General features: G+C 37.5%; 2 protein-coding genes across 2 annotated transcripts in view; one reads left to right on the top strand and one right to left on the bottom strand.

Moving 5' to 3' along the window:
- The window catches only part of LOC137261899 (lipoxygenase homology domain-containing protein 1-like), a 101,940-nt gene that overhangs the window by 27,966 nt on the left and 57,803 nt on the right, over positions 1 to 16,171 (top strand). The gene's annotated exons all lie outside the window — the stretch shown is intronic.
- LOC137261902 (putative leucine-rich repeat-containing protein DDB_G0290503) lies at positions 4,273 to 15,157 on the bottom strand. The gene is made up of 2 exons (XM_067799709.1): positions 10,991 to 15,157; positions 4,273 to 8,916 (listed from the first exon to the last, which is right to left on the bottom strand). The coding sequence occupies exons 1-2, from the start codon at positions 13,089 to 13,091 to the stop codon at positions 8,816 to 8,818; spliced, it is 2,202 nt and encodes a 733-aa protein (XP_067655810.1). The 5' UTR covers positions 13,092 to 15,157; the 3' UTR covers positions 4,273 to 8,815.

Genomic DNA, 16,171 nt, shown 5'->3' with positions numbered 1-16,171 from the left:
ACATTGTGGTTTCTTATGCTATAATAGTGAAATACTAGATGTAGGATAACATTGTGGTTTCTTATGCTATATTAGTGAAATACTATGTGGTGGATAACATTGTGGTTTCTTATGCTATAATAGTGAAATACTAGATGTAGGATAACATTGTGGTTTCTTATGCTATAATAGTGAAATACTAGATGTAGGATAACATTGTGGTTTCTTATGCTATATTAGTGAAATACTATGTGGTGGATAACATTGTGGTTTCTTATGCTATAATAGTGAAATACTAGATGTAGGATAACATTGTGGTTTCCCATCCAATATCAGTGGAAAACACTCAAGATGTAGGATAACATGACTATTATACATGAGATACAATCTGTGTTAACGTCTGCCGATAAAATCCAATAGTAGCCTGAATGTAGTGTAATACATCTGTTATCTATGCTGGAGGAGATTCAAGCTGTGTGGTGTATTTTATTTAAGATAACAACTCTGTTATCCATGATATCAGATACAATGTATGAATACCTGCCATGTGTGATACCGTATATGTTCGAAGTATTGTATGAAATATAATTCATGAATACCAGTGTGTTATCCCTTGTCGGATAATATGTTTTTATCCATGCTGTATGAAAACAATCAGTTTAATGCATGTTATCTAAGATAACATATCCATTATACATATTAAATAGAAACAATCAGTGTAGTGTATGTTATGTAGGATAATATCAATGTTACCCTTGTGGTATGAGATACAGTCTGTGTAATGCATGTTATGAAAGATAACTTCTGTTACCCATGCTAAATGATAAATAACCAGTGTAGTGCTTGTTATATAGGATAACATCTCTGTTATCCATGAAAATGAGAAACAATCAGTGAAACGCATGTTGTGTAAGATAACATCTCTGTTATCCATGCTAAATGGTAAACAATCAGTGTAATGCATATTATGTAGGATAACATCACTGTTATCCATGTCATATGAGATACAGTCTGTGTAATATATATCATGTAGGATAACACATCTGTTACTCATTTTATTGGAGAAACGATCTAATGTAATACATGTTATGTAGGATTATCAAATAAAACCAGTGGAATGTTTCTAATATAGGATATGAATACTGTGACATAGAGTTTTGTCCCTTAATCACTGAAGGATCTGCTGGTTATGGATGTACTTTCATATTTCATTGTCCATATCTCTTGAATGTCTGAGACCTCCATTATGTCTGTCTATTCTTCCACACAAAACAGTCAAACCATTATATATTTTGAAATACTTCTCAACTCATGTGCTCGTTAGTGAAGGCGACTCATCAACAGTCTTTGTTCATTTCAGATTTGTTGAACAAAACTTGCACTATCACGCCAGAAAGACGCTTGTATTTGTTTGAATCATAATGGATCATAATGACACAACAGAAAGCAGGCAGATTCTGATTTCATTTCAATCTAATCAGGTTTAACATTTCAGAAGCACACCCTCATTAGCTCTGTTAGTTCATCGCCAACACTGTTTGGCAGGGATAGGTGGGGACTCCAGGTTGACAGCAGCTGGAATTAAATTAATGATGTGTCATTTCATTCAGGGCTGTTCCCAAACTGGTGTTTGCTGTTTAGAGTTGAATGTATTCCATATTAGGACATTTCTTTGAGACTCTCAGCACTTCATGTGGACATGGATGTTATTATACATTATAGTGGAACATAGTTTGCGGTTGGGGAATTATAGCCCTGTTATTGAATATCCGATATAGTTTCTGCAGAGTTATCTCCCTAGGTAGTATCAGGATATGGTTTCACACATGTACTTACTGTGTGTCAGACTTTTTCCTTCCACCTTAATCTGCCAACCCTAATGGAAAAGAAATAGTTTAAGTAGCATACCCTGTATATCACTGACTCATGCTGTCCAATTGTCAGTGCTAAATTTGTTTTTGTAATTGTTTAATGTTCAGAAGGTTTAGGTTTGAGTCTTGTGAAGACTTTCATGGTGACAGGTGGTTGAGTTTTACCCTGCCTTTAAAGATATTACAGCAATATAATTGTTCGGGACACGAAAAATGGGCTTCACACATTGTACTCATGTGGGGCATCGAACCCGGATATTCTTTGTGAAGAGCGAATTCTTTAACCACTGGGCTACCCCATCCCCTTCACATTTGATAGGATGTGCTCTCATTAACCCAACACATATAATAAGCATTGAGACACATGAGACAAAATGCGACACAAATGAGATACACATTCCTAGCGTTTAAATGGGCAAAGAAAATGAGACACTGAGACTAAATGAAGCTGTAATGACCAACGAAAAGATATGTTTTGAAATGAGAGTCAACTGAGACACTCTGAATGAGTGAGTGAGGTTTTATGCTGCTTTTAGCAATATTTCACCACTATCACAACAGAAGACACCTGAAATGGGCTTCACACATTGTTCCCATGTAAGATTTAAATTCGAGTCTTCAGCATAAAGAGTGAAAGCTTTAACCACAAGGCTACCCCACCTCCCTTGAGACACTGAAGATAGTATGAATGATAGTAACTCTTAGCAATCCCACAACAACATCCCTGATGTAAACACCATCTTCAATATCAATCAGTTATCTCAATCACGCCTCCATCCAGTGGACCCCTGGCTCCTTTAGCAACATCATCCCACTCCCTTTGAACAGCATCTCTGTCCAGACCTTCTCCGCTTCATCTGCTGCTATAAAGCGTATCATTACCAGTTACCGGTTACCGGTTACCGGTGACCCACAACCCACACATTCCTCACTCAATGTTAGACTACTTACACATGGGGTAATCAGTACATACACAAGCTGGCTCCATTTTGGGGGCAGATAAACTTGGATATTTTCTTATCTATCGTTATATTTCATAAAACATGGCATATGTTTTGCTTGGGATTACACTTTATAGTATATGTTAAATCTGATTACTTTCTATATGGCATTGTGTTATAATTTAATTCACAAAATTCATTATTTTCATTTGTCTGACTTTGATGGATAGAAAAATGAGAAGATATGCAATGTCATACAAAATTATGGAAACAATTTAGTTTGAAAGAGTAAATAATCACTTCCATGACTTTGAATCACAGAAATTAAATTTGTAGACATGACCTATAAAAGAAAAGGTCTTCACCAACCCATGCTTGCCACAAAAGGTGGTAAGAGGTGACTATTGGGATTGGATGGTCAGACTCGACTGACACATCATTGGTTTCCAATTGTGCAGATCGATGCACATGCTGTCAATCACTGGATTGTCTGGTCCAGACTCAATTATTTACAGACCACCGTCATATAGCTGGAATATTGCTGAGTGCAGTGTAAAACAAAACTGACTCACTCTCACTCATGGTTGAAGCATGTCAGTGTATCAAGTTAAGTATGTCAATGATCAGGGTCTTAATCACTGGATTGTCTGGTCCAGATCTGAACTATCATCATAGAGCAGTATTATTGCTGAGAGCAGCGTTAAGCAAACAAACAATCACAATACAACACAACACAACCTGATTCACTGAGATGTAGACAGGAACATTTGGCAAGAGATTCAAGTTGGTTTGCGGACTAGCTTACACGACACTTTTTCAAAATGTAAGAACATTTGTCTCATTCTAGCCATGCTTAAATACTTGATCATATCTCAAGCAATAAAACTGCTGGTGTAACAACATAACCAGGCAAATAGGCACGCACTGGAACATGTAGTAATTTATGTACCAGTGTTTCAAACCTACATAATTTGACATTCTAAGTGAGCCAAAATGGTCATTATCTTATAACAGTCAAAAGATGTTGAGGACAAGCTGATTCTCTGATATTACTTCAGTTAATTTGTCATGATCGATGCTAAACTATAGAGACAGCCATAACAATGGTAATATGAACAAATCAGGTATTCCTTGCCCTTTAATCCAAAGACCTGTAAAGATTTGGTATTCTGTTACCCATGTTTGTTGGAAAAGGCAACCAACAGTGCTGGATGGTCAGGTTCCCTGGCTTGGTTGACACATGTCATCTGTTTTCAGTTGCTTAGATTGATGCTCATGCTATTGATCACTGGATTGGCAGGTCAAAGCTTGGTTATTTACTACCACCCTGTAGCTGGAATATTGTTGAAAGTGATGATTCAACCAACCAACCAACCAACCAACCAACCAACCAACCAACTAACCAATCAACTAACCAATCTAACTGCAAAATGTAGAATTCAGCATTTTTGTTGATGTATGAATTATGAATAAAATACAGCTTTCATGTAAAGCCATTTATTGAAGTAAACAGTTCATCACAATCTATTTACAGACTTTGCAGTATTTGATTCACGTGTGGAACGACACATGGTACGGCGTGTTGAACAACACTGCCACTGACTACAGATATAGCAACATGAAATAAATACTCCGCTGCAAAGTAAAGACACTGTGAGTTTCATTGAAACGTCAGGACCCATCAAACAGTGTTTTCGTATCAAAAAATCAATACAAAAACATATACTGATACCACTTCATACATATAACATATACTGATACCACTTCATACAAAAACATATACTGATACCACTTCATACATATAACATATACAACAGTATTTAATTATGAATATTCTGTAAAATATATTTACATAAATATGGACACATGAAGGCACAGTTAAAAGTCTGTTTCATTAAATTTTAACATCAATACATGCACCAACAATAGAGTTAATACCACAGACAATTTATTACTGACCTGAAGTTTAGCTCCATCTTCATTCATCAGGCGTGTTCTACATATGTTTAGTTAAGAATAGAGATATATTACACTTGATAACAGAGGATGGTAAAAATACAGTTAGTGTCATTAAAAAGACAGACCGAACCATAAATCCATTTTCTGTCTTGAGGCCAGTTTTAACCTTTTCTATTCAATGATGATTGCAGATCTTATGCAGAGCAGCTAAAGGTTATGAGCTCAAACACAAACCTTTGAATGCCATTGATACGGATTATTCTATCAGCATTGATGTTATTGTTTTGTCTGCCTGGATATTCTTGAAGAGTTTAGTTTTATGCCACTTTTAGCAATATTTTCATGATGGGAGACACCAGAAATGGGCTTCACATATTGTATTCATGTGGGGAATCAAACAAGGTCTTCAGTGCTACCAGTGAACGCTTTAACCACTATGCTACCCTATAGCCCCATATTCTTTAAGAAGAAAATTAGAAACCAGAAACTCTTGCATGTATACTGAAATAATGGGATCATGGACTTATTAAAATATTCATGTTCCCTATCTTTGTGAGTTGAGTATATTTGCAAAAAATATGATTATGCAATTATTATTTTGTACATAGAAATTATGTATGTTTAAATAATAGCATTGTCTTTCAATTAAAACATAACTAGGTTTTCACAATGAGCATGTACATTGCCCATCACAGAATTTAGGGGATTTCACTTCCAATGCCAATTTGACACAGCCAATGAGAACTTACAGAAGCAATGATGTCTCTGATGACGGGGTATAACCATCTCTCCAGATGGAATCGTGTACTTTACATTTTCTGTAATGACATTTTAAGCTGGTTTGTGTTTTTTATGTCTGTAAATTTGAGCAGAGAGATTTGGAAATCTAATTTGTTGTCAAGGACATAATGCTTTCTCTTGAACTGAAATTATGTTTTAACCACCCAACATTAATAACATGTAAACAAGACCAGAATAGTCGTTGAAGTTGAAGTTAGTGAGCTTCTTTATGTATTTTCCTTCTCGTAATTTTCATCATTAACACATGTCTATGTGCCAATTTGTCAGTGGCTTTGGCAAAAAGAAGTCATCTGCAACCCTGTTCCTAGTTTATGGTGAACCTGTTGAAGTAAAACACGTGTTTGGTAGAACTTGGGATTTACTAGGATAAAAATGCCATGAACTTGTGCCTGAGTATATAAGCTGAAGTTATGTGCTATGATTCCCAATTTTCTGAACTGACTTCGAATGTTCATATTATTGCTAGTGTTAGTTGATTAGATCTTAATGATACTCCTTTAAACTTTGCCTGAAACTTTGTTTGAAACTGTAACAATGCTTTTAATGGAAATGAGTTTTATTCCTTACATTTTCAGTGTCAGTGTCCACTTGATGTATGTCTGTTGTAGTACATGAAATATGACAAGTTATCTTTTTTTAAAAAATATGCACTCATATATATTTTGAAATCAAAATGGAACACCAAACAATGGCTAATTTCAGGGTGATGAAATCTAGACCTGCCAAATCATTTATAACTTGAGTGAGTGAGTGAGTTTAGTTTTTTAGCAATATTCCAGCAGTATCAAGACAGGGAACACCAGAAATTGTCTTCACATGTTGTGCCCATTTGGATAATCAAACCTAGGTCATCAGTGTAACAAGTGAATGCTTTAACCACCGGAGTACCCCACTTTTTCATTTATATTTTGATGTGAAGTGCTAATTCAATCTGTTCTCAAACGTCAGGGCGATGCAGTTTTGTTGGCTATGTATGTTTATAAACTTTCTTTTAATGAGATATATAAGCTTTATGTTCTCTTTACCTCCTAAGTTTTATGTTCACACCTGTCAAGCCGTTGGTCCTTGGTGCTGTTTAACTGAAGTTCAAAGTAATTGATGTTTTAAAGTATACTGTACATTGATAATTGAAACATCTCTACCCAAACCTAGACGACACTTAAACACATAGATTATAGTATTTACTCCTTTTATAAGACAGAACACGTTTGGTTTTGTTTATCATGCACTAGACACAAATAAAAACACAGAAACTGGAATTGATTGCTTAATATCATGCTCTCTAATAGCTCCATGGCTCTTTTTAATTACTCCCTCATTTCACAAAGTGAGTGAATGAGTTTAGTTTTATTCCGCATTTAGCAGTATTCCATCAATATCATTGCAGGTGACACCAGAAATTGGCTTCATACATTGAACCCATGTTGGTGGGGAGAGGGAGGGGGGTTACCAAGACCTGATATTTGTGACCAATTTGAGGAAAATTTGAGTTTTCTGATACTAACAGCCAAAGAAGTATCCTTAATGTATGGGGCATTTATCTGAATTAGATCAAGGTCATCAAGGGAGATAATTCAGACAGATAATTCAGGATACATGAAAAAGCCGAAATGGAATTGCTGAACTTATTCCTAGGTGTATAAATTGTGTAGAGCAAGTTTATAGAGTAAGCCCCAAGTGCCATGCTATCATTAGAGGCTGATAATGAAGAGATATACACTCAAAGTCTTTTACACAGCTCATTAGCAAATATCATAATTGATGATAGGCTTATAGTATATTGGCACAGTTAGGTACAGTAATATTAGGTCACAATTAACCCTTGATGGGTGAAGGCACTGTAAGGCACAGATCATGGTTCAGATGGTTTTAAGGTAATTCTTGTTTATTGCAGTAGTTTAAGGCACTGTCTAGGTTATGAGTTAACCCTTTTACAGTCTTTTGCACTGTAAGACACAACCTGGGAAATAAGATAACCCTAGGTTGTTATTGTATAAGGCACAGTTTGAGTGAATCATTATACCTTTCACGCAATACATACTGTAAGGACAGCCTGGGTTATTTATTAACCCTTTAACTATCTTTTGCACTTCAAGGCTCAGTCTGGGTTATATGTTAACCCTTCAACATTTGTTGCACAGAGTAAGTCACACTTGGTTATAAGTTAACCCTTTAACTCCTACTACACTGTAAGGCACCATCTGGATTATGGTTTAACCCTCCAACTCTTGATGCTCTGTAAGGCACTGTCTGGGTTTGGTTTAGCCCTTTAACTGTTGTTGCACTGTAAGGCATTGTCAGGGTTATTGTTTAACCCTGTTGTTGCTGCACTATAAGGGACCACCTGGGTTATGGTTGAACCTTTTAGCTGTTCCTGCACTGTAAGCACCATCTGGGTTTGGTTTAACCCTTTAACTGTTGCTGCACTGTAAGGCACTGTCAGGGTTATGGTTTAACCCTTTAGTTGTTGCTGCACTGTAAGGTCATGTTGGGAATAAATGTTAAACTGTTAACATTTGTTGCACTGTATCAGCCACAATCTGAGTTACATATTAACCCTTTAACACTTGCTCAACTGTAAACCACTGTCTTTGCTAAGGAACCTTGGGTTAAAACTTAACCCTTTAACGCCCTCTGCACATTGCACAACACAGTATTGACATATGCAGTGAGAAAATCCTGTTGAAGTATTTACAAATCCCAGTTTTCTCCTTGTTACTCCTAGTTAGGTCACTCAGCAAACTTGCAAGTGACCAATGTGTGGGTCATCCAGGAAACATGGCCCATCACTAGAAGAAGACTTAGACAAATTTAATTGTAGATGGTGATATGTCTTGGTGTGGTTTCTTGGATTTAGGGGTATTAGTGTATCATGTGGTCAGTGCAGGAATATGTTGCCATGCGATGCTGGATGAAGGTAAAGTGTAGTGGTTGCTAAGGGATGCTGGAAGATGATGTGTAGTGGTTGCTAAGGGATGCTGGAAGATGATGTTGTGTAGTGATTGCTAAGGGATGGTGGAAGGTGATGTTGTGTAGTGGTTGCTAAGGGATGCTGGAAGATGATGTTGTGTATTGGTTGCTAAGGGATAATGAAAGATGATGATGTGTAGTGGTTGCTAGGAGATGCTGGAAGATGATGTTGTGTATTGGTTGCTAGGAGATGCTGCAAGATTATGTGGTGTAGTGGTTGCTAGGAGATGTTGGAAGATGATGTTGTGAAGTGGTTGCTTGGGGAAGCTGGAAGATTGTGTTGGGTAGTGGTTGCTAGGGAATTTGCACTCCACATTCATACCATGCCGGTGAGGGGCGTAGGAAGTTAAGATGCATCCTGCGTGGCTCTTGACCCCAACTGTCTCGTGCAAAACCTGGAATGAAAGATAAGGTTCAATAAGTCATGGATGACCTGCATAAAAACTTAAAATATCCCATCAGAATGCATGTATGTGCATAATGTGACTATCAACCATGGTTTCAAAGCAGAGCAATTATACTATGCAGTGTTGTGTCCCTGTGCCCAGTAGACTAATGCTTAGTCTCTGAACAAACTATAAACTTTTGTTAGTAATATTTGGAAATTGGAAAGATGGGAAATTCAGAACCTGAGAAAACTTTAACTTGCTTTATTTAGGGCTTTAGCATTTCAGGGAGGACTAGGCAGTAAGGAAAATAATGTGATTCAGGGACTGTGACACAGACTAGTAGCATGCTCAGTAATGAACCCAGAATCTACCCATCTTTATGTTCTATATGGCTTATATTAATTCTGACGTTCCCCTTGTTATCTGTTGTATTGTATAAAGTGTCAATAAACCTACTCACTCCCTTGGGGTTTTGTTGTCTGTGGGAAACATCAGCCACTAACTCAGTTAGGTTGATGCAAGTGATTTGTTGAGCAATTTACAGGGCCGTCTGTCACAAAGTTTGATCGAGGGACAGAGTGAGCAGATACCAGTCTCAGATTCCAGGCTCAGTCAGGTATTGTGTTGGGACAGGTTTATAGGTCATGCTAAGTCTCATTGTGTTTGGACAGGGTGATATCAGGCTAAGTCACATTGTGTTAGGACAGGGTGATATCAGACTAAGTCACATATATATTTTGTTGAGATTGGTTGATAGGTTAGGCTCTGAGTCACATATTTTGTGGGAACAGTGTGATATCAAGCTCAGTCACATATTGTGTTTGGACAGGGCGATATCAGGCTGTCATATATTTTTGAGATAGGTTGATATATCAGACTTGGTCACATATTGTGTTGGGACAGTGTGATATCAGGGTCAGTCACATGTTTTGTTGGGACATGGTGAGCTACGGCAGTCAGTCATATATTTGCTTTGAATATTCAATGATTTGTTGTTGTTTGATGAATTATATTCAGTAGCACACAGGCATCATTGTTCTTCTTTCTAAGCATTTTCTGAGAAGTGACTGACATAGTGGGTATGTTTTTAGGGCACTTGGAGCAATGTCCCAAAAATATCACAGCAGGGGACACCAGAAATGGGCTTCACACATTGTACCCATGTGGGGAATAGAACCCAGGTCTTCAGAGCAACAAGCAAAGCTTTAACCATTATGCTACCCTATTGAAGATTTTCTCTCAGGATGTCAGAAATATAACAATTATGATTTTTGTTTTGTATGTGAACTATTAGTCAAACAATGCTTCGCCCTACATCAGGGGCGGTAAGGTAGCTAAGTTGTTGAAGCATGGCTAGTCAAGACATGAGCTTGATTCCTCACATGAGTACAGTGTGTGAAGCCTAGTGTTCCCTGCCGTAACATTGCTGGAATATTGCTAAAAGCAGTGTAAGAACTAAACTCACATACTCCTTCATCCTGCATCACTAGCACTAACTTAACACTTGCACAATTATGTCACTGTTAAAAACAAACCACAATGGACATGCAAAAAGAAAGAATACAAGTTTAGGCCTGACCAATTTTATTTCATGTTTTACTGATGTGCCAATCATATTTTATGAAGAAGAGTAAATAAACTGAATTTTCTCAACTCCGAAAATACCATACAGGACAAATCTTATGGATAACAACTTTTTGAATTTATTTCTCACAATGTTTCGGGGTTATTCGAGCCCCATCATGAGGTTGAACTGAACAATAAGGAGTAAGCGATATCATTTGTCCAGTATTACTACACCAACTTCTAAATGCCTTTGAAGAATCACAATTTAAAAAATACAGTCCTAATGTCTTTTTTGGTCAAAAATGTATACTTAAAAAAACTAAAAAAATGTTTTGGATTGTTTTTTGACCCATTTACACTTCATTATTTACCAAAAGTAAAATGCTTTTTGTATTTAAATGTAATATTACTTTATTCTTATTTCTTGCCAGCCATTATTTTTTTTAGTGCAAAAATCTATTAAACAATAAATAAAATTCATCTGTCCTTAGAGAAAATATAAATTGTACTTTACCTTCTTCTGTTTTTGCTGATATGGCGGGAGGACTAAGGAGGATTTCAGAGGATTTGGTGGTTCCAACGAATTCACAGTGGTCCTCTCCGAAACCGTTGATGTCACCAACATTCAAAAACTTTTCCCTCACACAGTTTGCTAGCATGATTTTATAACGATTATTGTTACACAACACAACACCTGCCAGACGTGCATTCTTGTACTTTGTCTTCCTAACATATTGCTTCCCGAAACACGCTGTACGAGATGTGTCATAATCAAAGTCATACTCCACCCATGTGTCAGTCACGCTTAGCCGGAATTCAATTCCTAAACTATCCAGTGTTATGGATGTTGTGTTCACCCAGGTTTGGAGTGAAGCTTGCTCTCCTTTGATGCTGTTGACATTTTCTACCAATTTCCGGTTCTGGTTAAGAACTCTGTCAACACGATTTTTCAAATTCCTGTAGTCTTCTTCCAGCTTTCCTGTTTTCGACTTATGTCGCCTTTCTAAATTCTTGATGTCCATCTGAAGAAGAACCGAATTGTCTTCCAGATTACGAACAGCAGTCTCCATGGAATTTGACCTGCTTTTCAGAGTGTTGTCAAAACGATCGAACTGTCGATTGAACTGAGAGGTGATATTTGAATAAAGCTCTGAGGACAGTTCCTGAGCCAGGTTGACCTCAAGGCTTGCCAGTTTATGTTGCATGTCCGTATAAGCCATCTTGCTTTCATTTCGGTAATGCTGAAGGGATTGTTGGAAGATTCCACGCAACCGATCGAGTGTCCGCAGCTTCTTTCCATGCTCGTCCACTTTGCTCACCATTTCTTGATTGCGTGAAGCAGACATAGAACTCATATTTTTCTTAATTTCTTCCACAATTACTTGCAAACTCTGCATCTTTTCCATTTTGGCATAAAATTCTTGAACTGCCTGTGAAATGGAGGACAGTTCAAGTTTGATTCCATCAACTCTGTCCTGCAACCGTTTCATCATTTCTTCATGTCCTTCCTCAATTTTATCTATGTCTTTGCCTTGCTCGTCAACGGCTGTCACAAGTTTCACCGACTGCTTCCTCATGAGGTTGATGACTTCCTCCATATGAGATTGCAGCAGGTTGTTGATTTCCAATCGGAGCAGCTCTTCCAGTTCGTCCGAGTACACGTTAGCAACATACAAATTATCATGTACATGTTGCTGGTCGTTCTGACTGTCAGACCCACCTTCAGTTCCTGAAATCCTCGATGAAGCTTTTTCCATCTGGTGAGTTACCTCCCATGATTGTTTTGGTTGGTCTGAGTTCTGGGAACTGTTTAATGATTGTGTCACATTGTCTCGATAAAGAACACTGTTGCCTTTTATTGTTATGTTTTTGAGTATTTTCCCAAGAGCTGAAGCCAAAGCATCACCTGTCTGGTTCAGTTTGTTTTGGAGGTTTTCAATTTCTTGGATCATGACATTAGTTTTGCTTATGTTTCTGTTCTTGTCTTCATCCACAGCATATGACTGGTCATTTCGGGGCCACATGTCCATAATTTCGTTGTTCTCGATATTTCGATTTTTTACACTACCCTCAGACTTTCTCGTGAAGTTCTCCAAGTAGTTTTCAATTTCAGATATGACAATTGGTTTGACGAGATTCTCCAGATTTTCATTGTCATGTAATAGATTTGTCTTAAAGGTCCCACCTTTGTTAATGGCAACGTCGGAATATCTCCTATCAACTGGCTCTAAAGTTTCACTCCCTTTCTTCAGAACTATTTCCATATTTTCTAACTTCTTTTCCAACGCTTGATAGTTTGTTGGATTGAAAGTGGTCATTTTCGCTTCAAGTGCTTGAAGACGGTCATGGAAGAGTTGTCTTTCCTTCTGAAGATGACCTTGAAGTTGGCTGACCTCTCGTCTGTACATGTTTAACTTTGTTTCCATACGATTCATTCGTTGCTTCACCCTTTCTTCTATCTGACACGAATTTTTCACCTTTTCTCTTGGAATTACAAAGCTCATGACACAAGTTTCCTCAGCGACATGCACATCTTTTTGCGATAGAAATGTTGCAAAAACACCAATGTTCATTGATAGAGTCACAACCTGAATGAAACTCAGTAGCTGAGCCATGTTGTTGACGGATGTTATTTCAATACAATGCAAGGAAGTGCAAAGGATAAAACCAGATTGCTTGGTACAGATATCTCCTTGATTGGAAAAACAGGGTTCAAATGATAAACACTTTGGGATAGGTTTTTCAGGCTCTGTTTGCCTGCATTGTCAAGTCCATAAACACCAATTAACAATGATTTATGATCTAAAGCAGAATCTTTAAGTTTGAATTTGAATTCAAACTCAGGTGTACTCGTCAAATTCAAACACAGGTGTACTCGGTATCCTGATGAACAGTCACATGACAGTCACTGTCGAGATTGAGGGACTGATAGATATCAATTCAGATTACACAAATGTTCTACAGAAGCATTTTGAAACAATCCCTTTTGTAAAGTGAGAAAAACACAGAGCAAATCAGTGAACACTCCATAGGAATAAATCCATCATGTGACAGGCACTTATCGTACTCCACAGCCCTGGTGTAGACTGGTCGCCAAGCCTCACAGAACTGAAGGAGAAGTGAGATGTGGGGTCCTTTTACCGACAGGCTGGTGGAGCTTACACTCTCCTGGCACCGCTACTGTCTTGCACACGGTCTTGAACATGAACACTCCTGTAGTTAGCTCCTCATAAACGTTTCCTTACTCCTTGAGAGCTGCTCAGCTGTGGCGTTGAACACAGCTGTGGCAGAAAGAATTGTTATATTTTTGCTGTGATGGGAATATAATTAATATTGGCATGCTGTTGTTGGTAAATGTGATTATTTTTTTGTTTCATTATTCTCTATTATTATTTTTTTTTTTAGCTTCAGTGTCAGAGAGAATTGTTATATTCTTTTTGCCATTATGAAAATATAGTAGATATTTGCAAACCCACAGACAAACACTTTGCTGTTGTTGGTAAATAGGAATGTTTTTTTTGGGGGGTGTTAGTAAGTAATGGAATATGTTGAGATAGATCTATATGTGTCAGTTTTGATTGATTAATACTGACAAGATAGCAAAAATAGCAGCTTCTGTGTTACAATTGTTACCATGTTTGTCTGGCACTAAATGGTGACTGTTTTTTCTAGCACTAAGTGGTGATTGTTTTGCCTGTCATTTCCTGGTGATTGTTTTGTCTTTTATTACCAGGTGATTGTTTTCACTGTCATTATTGGATGAGTGTTTTATGTTTTATTACCAGGTGATTGTTTTTTCTATCAATACCTGGTGATTGTTGTGTCTTATATTACCTGCTGATTTTTTTTTTGTCATTACCTGGTGATTGTTCTTTCTTCTATTACCTGGTGATTGTTTTGTCTTTTATAACCTGATGATTGCTGTGTCTGGCATTGCTCAGTAATTGTGTTGTGTGTCACAACCTTGTGATTGCTTTGTCTTTGACTGATGTTGTTGTTTTTCTGTTACTGCCTTCTGATTCGTTTTCTGTCATTACCTGGTGATTAATTTGTATGTCATTATCTGGTGAATGTTTTGTCTTTCACTTCCATGGATTGATTTGTATGTTATTCCCTTGTGATTGTTTGGTCTGTCATTAACTGGTGATTGTTTGGTCTGTCATTACCTGGTGATCGTTTGGTCTTCTACAACCTGTTGATTGTTTTGTCTGTCATTACCTGGTTATAATTTGGTTTCCCACTACCCTGTGATTGATTTGTAGGACGTTACCTGGTAATTGTATTGCCTTCAACTACCTAGTGAATGTTTTGTCATCTACTCCCCGGTAATTGTTTCGTCTGTCATTACCTGGTGATTGTTTTGTCCGTCATTACCTGGTGATTCTTTTGTCACCTACTACGCAGGGATTGTTTTGTCTTCTACTACCTGGTGATTGTTTTGCCTGTCATTACCTGGTGATTGTCTCTCGCTGCCTTTTATGTGCTTGTTGATACTTAGTAAGTGGTCCACATGTACAAATATTCACCAATTTCAGCAATTCCTCATGATATCAAACAATTTTGTCCACTTTCTCAACTGTTTTTCAGAGGGAGATTGAGTGAAACTCAACTGCAATAAAAAAATATAAAAAAACGAAAAAAAAATATGCATACACATGATCACATCCTTCCCACCAATACTATACCCAAGCTTTTCTGTAATATATGCCTTGACTGGCAACTGATTTTCAGTGTATGTATTTGAGTATTTGCTGTACACACTATGGCAGATCTCTGTTTCTCGTCCCTGCTCCAGGGAAGGGTTGGCACTGAGAGAGAACCAAGGTGGGTTAGAGTTAGCTGCAGGCTTGCTCTGGAAAATGTTCATGGAGAGAATAAACAAACAGTTTCCCTCAGAGGTAAAAACTGCCAATCCAGCCTGGTTCCTTGCAGTATGTAAGCTTGTCTGTGAATGACTGTGAATCAGAGGCACCAGGACCAGGCTGGTAGTTAAACGAACAATTAATCAAATTTTGCTTCCTTTAATTGGAGGCTTGAACAGCTTGATACAAGGAAGACTGAATGTTTACCATTTTGGGCCTGCTACATGTCCAACAATTAATTTTGCCATTACGATTATATGCTGTATTTAATTTCTTTATTTTAATCAAATTTGCTTTCTTGTGTCTTGACTATGAGTCATGAGAGTGATTCAAAGAATACACCATTGTTGAGGATTTGATTCCAAGCTATGATTCATTTGCATGGAATTGGGAAAAAAGCTTTCATCTTTTTTGTGATATCATCATTTGTTTGGAGCTTAAATTATCTTTTGTGCATTTCGGTGCCTTCTTTAAAGGATATGTATGTGTGTGATGAACTGAGTCAGGGAGTACTGTCTTTCTTTACATAGCAAGAATACCTACAGCTATCATAATGATATAGATATAGTTCTAGATAGCAATTCTGATAATGGGCAGTCTCAATTGTTTGAGATGGGCACACTTTTATGGATATAGATAGGATACATGTGTCTGCATGTTATAGTGTTGGAAGTTTTAGAAAACACGGTATCTGCCTGTCTGGGGATGAAGGGACACAGATGTCTATATGTCAGTTTGTCTGTCTTTGCTTGGGGGGACAACATGACTGCCTGTCTGGGTTGAGAGACACACGTCTTCCTGTCTCTGTGTTGGGGACACCATGTCTACCTGTC

This window comes from Haliotis asinina, chromosome 14 (assembly GCF_037392515.1).
Source record: "Haliotis asinina isolate JCU_RB_2024 chromosome 14, JCU_Hal_asi_v2, whole genome shotgun sequence".
Lineage (NCBI taxonomy): Eukaryota > Metazoa > Mollusca > Gastropoda > Lepetellida > Haliotidae > Haliotis > Haliotis asinina.
Note: the sequence above shows the minus strand (reverse complement) of the source record. Positions and strands in the feature narration are given on the sequence as shown.